Source organism: Semicossyphus pulcher, unplaced genomic scaffold (assembly GCF_022749685.1).
Source record: "Semicossyphus pulcher isolate SPU_LCO1_2020_fin unplaced genomic scaffold, fSemPul1.0.p SCAF_4, whole genome shotgun sequence".
NCBI classification, from domain to species: Eukaryota; Metazoa; Chordata; class Actinopteri; order Labriformes; family Labridae; genus Semicossyphus; species Semicossyphus pulcher.
This window is the reverse complement of record NW_027211715.1, coordinates 11,239,131-11,247,037: the sequence shown is the minus strand read 5'-3', so window position 1 is coordinate 11,247,037 and position 7,907 is coordinate 11,239,131. Positions and strand designations below refer to the sequence as shown.

The following is a 7,907-nucleotide window of genomic DNA, read 5'->3' as shown; positions in this document are numbered from 1 at the left end:
TGTACTCTCCCTGTCTGTCACTCTCTCTCTCTCTCTCTCTCCCTCTCTCAATCCCACAACAGTGGAAGATGGCTGTTAACCAATGAATGTGGTTCTACTCGAGGTTCAAGGAAGTTTGCGTGGGTTCTCTCAAGGTACTCTGGCTGCTTTATATCCATCCATTCCATCCATCCGCTTATCTTATTCAGGATGTAAATATCCTGTAAATATCCTGTAAATATCCCTCCAAATCATTTTGTTTGAGTATTTTTTCAACAACTGATTAAATCAAGTGAACTGACAGAGTCCATTATGTCATTTTCACAAGAAATTTATTAAATATACTTTTTATACAACATACAGTTCATGTGTCTCCTCATAGTTTGGGGGGTCCAGCTAGCTTCCATCCCTCTGTCTTGCCAACTTTTGTGAAGAACGCCAGTGTACCCAGACCCAGACACGCAGTAGTACCGGTCATGGCACTATGAGCTGGGGATTGAAAAAACCCATACACATGAATACAGCAGACAATCTGGCTTCAATAAGGAAAGCAGGCCATTTTTACATTGCCATTAAACAGTATTAAAACATTCAATTAAACACATTAGTTCTCTTTCAATAGGCTGTGTAGCAGATTTGGCATCAGAATATATGGGTGCTTTCCATCCATTCTGCAAATTCTTCTTCCTCCTTGTGTGTAAACCAGAATTGATGGAAAGCACCCAGTTCCTCTGTTTCAAAGGACTGACACTTACTCCTTGCTCCCAGGAAGATCCCAGAGGCACAGCCCCCAATGAAGTAATTCAGTGGGTCATCTGGGGCTTCACGAGCCTGAGCACTGAGACATGTTGCCATGCCGAAGATGGCTCCCATGGTGGCTATACAACACAGATAGAAACACATATCAGGAGAACTCAATTTAATCTAATTTATAGAATGAAAAGATCTTTACTTCAACATATCAAGTGACCATTTTAAAATTAAACAGAGAGGTTCACGCACCTACTTCTTGCTTTTATTTAAGAATAATGAGCTGGGGTGTAATACTTAAGATACAGCCATAGCAGCCCAAAAGTATAAGGGCTAAAGTGGAAAGTTCTTGGCGGCCTTTGTCTTCACCTCACCTGAATCCCAAACACCCCTAAAAAAGCAATAAGTGATGCTGGCAGCAGAGAAGGCCTAACAAAAGCACCACGAAGACAACAGAAAGAGTGCTTTTGACTTACAAAGGCAAGTAAGACTGTTGGAGCTATTCACATTGTTCAGTAATATTTGGTTATTCAACATTTAGTCATTTATTTATATGTTGTTTTTGCTTAGTGAAGTTATAGGATTCAGTTTGATAGCATTAGTATTATCATTTATAATAATGAATAATTATTTGTTTATTAGCATATGTATTTATTTATGCTTTTGTTCCTATATGGACCTTTGGATACTTTTAAAAGATTTTAAGTGCATCTGGTTGTTGTGAATGTCATTCAGTACCACTTTGGTTTTGGATCGTTTTGATAAACTGTTCACCTGCTGTTCTGAGAACAGAATCACAGGCGAAATCACAGGAAAGTCAACAGAGCAGACAGAGAGAGTGCAGATTGGAACAAAAGGAGGGGGTCAAGCCGCCGTCTGTATTAAGAGAGGAGAGGTGCAGGTGTGTGTAGGAATGGGGACAACTGAAGGGAAGCAAGTTGAGCACTCTACAGTAGTTTGTGGACTAAAACCTATAATTAGGTGGAGAACAGAAAGTTCCTCTAAGTAACTTAAATAACTAATTTGTTGATCAAGCTACATACCCCCAAAAGGGTATGAGAGTGTATTTCAAGCTACAATCTGTAATTTTTTGCCATGACTGTCACTGTGCATCTTGATTAATCTCAATGAATCGCATCCAAGATTTTCCGCTGTGTAGTGGTAGACAAAAAAACACACAAGCACTAAAAATGCATCAAATAGTTATATTGCTTTTTCACAAGAGAAGTAAGTAGCCTATAACGTATATATAAAAACCAACTTCAGTTTCAAAATAATTTTAAACCGTCTGACTTCCTCTTTTCATGCCTACCAGATTTCTTACACACAGGGAAAGCATACTGCTGGGGCTGCTTAGTGGAAATGTTGTAGGGGGCTTGATCCTTTTCTTCACACCAAATCCAGCCCCCTTATCAGATATTTTGGTGCAAGCTTGTGACACGTTTGCCAAGTTCTGTGAGTTTTCAAAAATCTAAAACGTGTTTTCCTGTTGCCAGTAGTTGGCGCTATGACTATAATTAAACATTGAAATGTAGGCGTCTTCAGGCCTGGACAGTTAATAAAACGTGAAATTGAAAATTGTATGCGATAGTTACAAAAACTTCCTTTTTTTAAATGAAATAGCCAAAATTCTTAAACCAAAAAGTCAAGATTTTAATAACTTTCTATTCTTATAGTCTTCAGGACGCGCAACATGTTTGAGGGGGAACTGATTGCCTGTGTGACCCCTGTAAACAATACACTGACGGTCTGACTTTAGAATAAAATAGAAGGATGGCAACACGAAAAACATATGACGAGATGTAAGTAATGTTGTATAGTTGACAAAGTATGGAATGAATTATGGTAAAAAAAATAATCATCAGTCAATTTATACATTTTTTTTGTAACTATAAAACAAATCTTTCTACTAATAATATTTTAAATTCTCCCCAAAAAGTAAAGTTAGTCTTTCATTTCCAACATGGACAGTGAAAGGAGACCTGCAGTAAGTATAACCTTTAATTAAAATTTTAAAGAGACAATATGTTGTTGCACAAAAATAATATCCTTTTCTTTGTCAACAGGACTGTGTCTATAAAGCATTTTATCATTTAAAGGCAATGTTGTTGCTGCAGGCATCCTCTGACAGTCTCATCTCATTTTGCCTTTCTGCTCTCATCCACTAAAATGATACTCCATTTACCATGCAGTTGTCTGTGTGAATCGATGTGAATGCAGTATAAGGTTAATCAGTGAAGATAGACAGCCTTTATTTTCAGTTATGATAATAAAAGCTGCTGCTTTATCATCAAGCTAGAAGAACATTCTGAGAGTTGCTCGAAAATATTTCCTCGAGACAGTTTCATACATTTGCAAGGGTAATGAACTTGACCAGCAGGAGAAACTTTATCGGTGTACTACCAAGCAGTGGGATTTGGGACTTTTAAACAGTATTAGCCTATCTAAAATATAACACAAATACAACAGAAAACTGCATACTTGTAGAATTTGGAATGATATTAATATTTACCCATGGTAACAGTTGTGTTGCCAGCCCTCTGTATCGCTGTCAATGCTGAATCAGGTTGGAATGCCACCATGTGATAGGCTGAACCCACCAGGCCTGAAACCACACACACAAATACACAAACCTGAAATCAACACAAAAGTCAGGATTCTCTTAAAGGGCTGACTATTGCATCAAGTCATAATCTTGGGGTAAAACTGAACTGAGTCTTTAGTAGTTAGTAAATAGCTGTAAAGAAAAGATAATACGACAATGATACGACGTCAAACACTGTTGCAATTAAACAGTTTTTCTTACACCATACAAAATAAAAATTGGTAAAAATCTTCCGACATTTAGACTTTACACTCCAGATTAAATACCACCCAGAAAACAGGGCTACGTTGGGACTGTCCTCCAGTGTACACATGTATGGAATCAACAATCAGAAAAACTGTAACTTCAAACCAGGAACCGATGCAGCTAATCACCAAATGCAAACATTTCTGGTGATTGCGCAAAGCATTACAACTGGCGGTCGGTCCATGAAAGATGGGGCTAGATGTGTTCAAGGGCAAGTGCGTTCCAATACTCAAACACAATGTTTTTCATCAACAGCTTCCAGACGACACATTTTCTAACAAAGCTTTTAAGTTAGAAGTTAATCTTAGTAACCATTGTTGATGCGTGCTCTCAGTTCTCTGTTAACAGCAACCTATGTAACGTTACAATTGGTTGGACGTATACACTGGCTGTTGTTGGCTCAGGAACACAACACAAAAAGACATCCGAAGTCTAATCAGACCAAATCAAGCTAAATAGAATCCGTTTTAGCATTGTGTTGTGACCTGCAGATAGGTTGCTGCGTACCAGTCCTGTGCTAGCATGCTAGCTCAAACGCGTTTGCATTACCTATAATATTAACGCTTGTTCAGCACAGTTAGTTAAGTTGCACGGCCAGGCACAACACTCCATCAATATGTTTTCATCACTGCTGATACTTACCCAAAGCTGTGCCTATTTTGGTTGTGATCCATGTTTTTTCAACACAGTCTGTGCCCTCTTGTAAGTCCCAGTACCCCATTTCGGCTTTAGCAAGGACATCTGTGGTATGGAATTCTCGCGAGACCTGCATACCTCTTAAATTCGAACCAGTTTGTGGCTCATTACCGTCTCCTACTGGAATGGAGGGTGAAATACGTGGCTTGACACTCAAATCGAAAAAAGACCTGTGCTTGACTGGTTTCCAAGGAAAGTTTCAAAGAAAGACAAGAAGAAAAGTCATCACACGGATAGACACTTATTTAACTATTTAATAACATACGTTGACATGTAAGACATCTGGTAACACTTAAAAGAAAACAAAAACGGGAGTCAAATAATTTTGCTGCTTCACTTGGTGTTCATCCCATTATGAAAATGCCCTCAGTCTGTGTTTAATGTCCCACAATTGAATGTTTTGGGGGAATCAATTTTCCTTTCACAAAGAATTGTCCAATTGAAACATACTGTAGACAAAACAAGCTTAAAGATAGAAGATTTTAAGGGATGCTGGAACTGGCAGGCTTTACAGTCACATATATAAAACATTATTTCTTCTTCCAGAATTGGCTGTATTTGTCGGCTTTGAAGTCATCATCATAGTGGACAGTTGTCTGTTTTACTTTTTTCTTCACGTCTCTCTTTTTCTGTCGAGCTCGCCGCTCTTCTTCAGACAGGGTGGACAGGTCGACTGGCATCTTTTGAAACATAGAAAAACATGAATTAACTTACAGAAAATAAAATTGGAATTACCATTGTCTCATATGCTATACCTTGATTTGCTTTATTATCTTCAGCAAGGTTATGATATTGGTTCAATAAAAATAATGCTAATAATAATAATGGGGGTATGCTAGTGGTGTTTAATTGGCTCATGCCACTTGGACAAGTAGAACGTTTTACATTTGCAATGATAATTGCAGGATGCACAATGTTAAGAAAGGCTAAGTACTTAACAGTTTATTGATGCAAAAAGATAACTATCAAAATTCAAAATAATCTTCAAGAAAAGTCCATCTGATATTACAATTACATTAATTTTGTCCAATATAAAGATTCCCTGATACACAGAGCCTGATCAGTTTCCAGTTTGCTCTACAAAGGTGTTTAATTCATTATTGTATCAAAAAGCCTGTAATACAACTGTAAATCACCAAAATCTTGCTCATCAGCATTTACTAACCATATCTAAAGGTAGTCAACATTTGATACAAAGTTAAACATGATTATTCATTGATCAGCTTCTCGTGTGTCTAAGGATTCCTTGTGATGACCTTTATCAAACAGTTATTACTACACTAGTGTATGATTAAGTTTTACTGCAGCGACGTTAATGTCCATTATTAATGATATTATTCTGAGCAGAGGATGAATCCATGATGTGAACTATTGAAATAGACAGGAAAAAGCATGCTTACATTGATGACCTATTGATCATAAAAGTCTAAATTGGTCAAATAAAGATGGTCTTAGGGTGAAAACAAATAATGAAGATAATAATATAGCATTCCTAAAAGCGTAAACTTCTACGCATGAATGAAAACCTGCCAGTGAGCTCGTAAGCTTCACAACATATGTTACCAAAGTAACTGACTTAGAGTTGAAACTGATCCAGGTTCGTGAAACCGAAGTGCTTACATGAAATAGCGAAAGTGTCCCTAAATAAGTGGCAGGTGAACCTGTATTGAGATGGATCAATTGGTCAAGATCAAGATGATATTTTCTAAGCATTTTTCTATTGAAAAAAAAAATTGTTAGGGATTTATTATAATGAGGTATTTAAACTATATCTTAACAAATCAGTGGCCATTAAAAATCACGACACAAAAACAGCAGTGAGTGAAGGTGATTGTGTACAAACCACAAGGATGCGTTTGGGTTCAGTGTATCTGATGTTGACTGTGGATCCATCAGGCCGGACCAGCATCACAGGGTACAGTCTCTCATATTTCTGCCTACCACAACGCACCACTGACGTCCTATTGGAGTTGAGCTGAGTAATTTCACTGTACAATGACGCCTGGCCGAGCACTGTAGTGTGTGCACGGAGGGGTAACACTGGCAGGCGACCGGTCCTGGTAAACAATAGTCAAACACATGACCACACAGAAATAATATGCAGTTAATAAAAAGTTAGAGATGGCGTGACAGGTTTGTTAAGGTAACACATATTACAGGGTAGACATATGTTGACATAACAAGTGCTGCCAAAACACGCTGAACGAACACTGATCACGCCTGTTTCCTCCATGTGAGTGTAGAACACGTTCACCGTAAAGTAGCAACTTCCTTGTTATCTGAAGACAACAGGTGTTTAGAGGCATTTGACATGACCCTTCCTCTCCCCCTTAATTTTCAGGATGTTTAGACAAACTAAGATTAACTGGACATAAATCTAATTAGAAAGCAATTATTTCCAAACATTATAATGAGGGTCTTACCATGATAACAGACTTCGCGACGCACAAAGCCTTGACAGCATGACAGGGAACAGGAAAACAGTAAATCAAATCTTGTCCCTTAATCGTGCGGCCGAAGTGGTGAAGCAGTCAAACAACCTGAAGGAAGCACTTCACTGAAGGGTCAAACTGGAGTCTTCTTGTTCGTTGGTTTTTCGCTAGGCGTCCGAAATATTGAATTACCGCCTACTACTGGATTTAAGGTAAAACTACAGTTTTTTAACAACCTTACATTTACCACTAAAGAAAATGGAAAAATTAAAAAATTAAAAAATGAATTGAATAAAATAATAATAATAACAACAAAATACAACTCTTCCCCGACCCCACCCCATCCTCTATGCTGGCCTGCTCAATTTAGGCTCTGAGAGGGCCTGGAGGCTTATCTTATCTTACATTTTGTATTACCGCTAACTGCTGTGTTCGATGTGGACCACATCCATCTGACCCCTTAATTAAACTACCAAAAAAAAAAAAGAATAATCTGATGGAAAATATACAGTTCTTTCCCTCCAACCTTTCTGACACCCCTTTTTAATTTCTCTTGATCTCTTTCTTAATTTAACTGGACTTCTTTTGAAAGTGTAAAATTAAATTTTGTAGGCTACTGATTTTTCCATTTTACCACGTTGAATTATTCCTGTGGGTTGTTTTTTACAATTTGTGTAGTCAGTCATTGTAATTGGGTTGTCCCAGTTGTAACTTATACATAAAAAGTATTTCATCCAAATAAATATACTTGCTGTCCCTATTACATTTAGTTTGATCATTAATCACACACATGTACATTTAAAAACAGCATGAAAGACTTGATGAACTTATCAATGTGTACACAAAACAGGACACTAACTACAGCTGTTATGTGCTGGTGTCCCTCAGGCTGTCACATGCTTTCACATGGACATATTTTGATTCTTGTATGGCACTGACACATATTTTTCTTTTATTCTGGTCAGAGAGTGTTGAACTTTATTCTGTGTTCATAAGTGCAATAAATGATGCTCTGTCTTCAACTCAAGTCGTAAAACCTGACAAACCAGAGTTAGTTAAGACCAGGAGGCAGAGCTGTAGTCCTACACACTCCTCTGAGCTTCCCTGTGAGCAGTCTCCCAGCCACAATGTTAATGTTATAGAGACTGTGTCTGCCCCCCAATCCAGGCCTTTTATTACAGTTAATTCAAACTCAAATA

The 7,907-nt window shown here is 37.7% G+C and overlaps 2 protein-coding genes across 2 annotated transcripts; both read right to left on the bottom strand.

The window, feature by feature from the left end:
* Nucleotides 1-289: 289 nt before the first annotated feature.
* On the bottom strand, nucleotides 290-4,334 carry ndufa11 (NADH:ubiquinone oxidoreductase subunit A11). Its single transcript, XM_069680381.1, has 4 exons — nucleotides 4,223-4,334; nucleotides 3,242-3,334; nucleotides 735-857; nucleotides 290-468 (listed from the first exon to the last, which is right to left on the bottom strand). Exons 1-4 carry the CDS (start codon nucleotides 4,299-4,301, stop codon nucleotides 356-358), a joined length of 408 nt encoding a protein of 135 aa, XP_069536482.1. The 5' UTR covers nucleotides 4,302-4,334; the 3' UTR covers nucleotides 290-355.
* A 178-nt stretch (nucleotides 4,335-4,512) lies between these two features.
* Nucleotides 4,513-6,807, bottom strand: mrpl55 (mitochondrial ribosomal protein L55). The gene is made up of 3 exons (XM_069680202.1): nucleotides 6,700-6,807; nucleotides 6,120-6,333; nucleotides 4,513-4,956 (listed from the first exon to the last, which is right to left on the bottom strand). Exons 1-3 carry the CDS (start codon nucleotides 6,738-6,740, stop codon nucleotides 4,807-4,809), a joined length of 405 nt encoding a protein of 134 aa, XP_069536303.1. The 5' UTR covers nucleotides 6,741-6,807; the 3' UTR covers nucleotides 4,513-4,806.
* Between the last annotated feature and the right edge of the window lie 1,100 nt (nucleotides 6,808-7,907).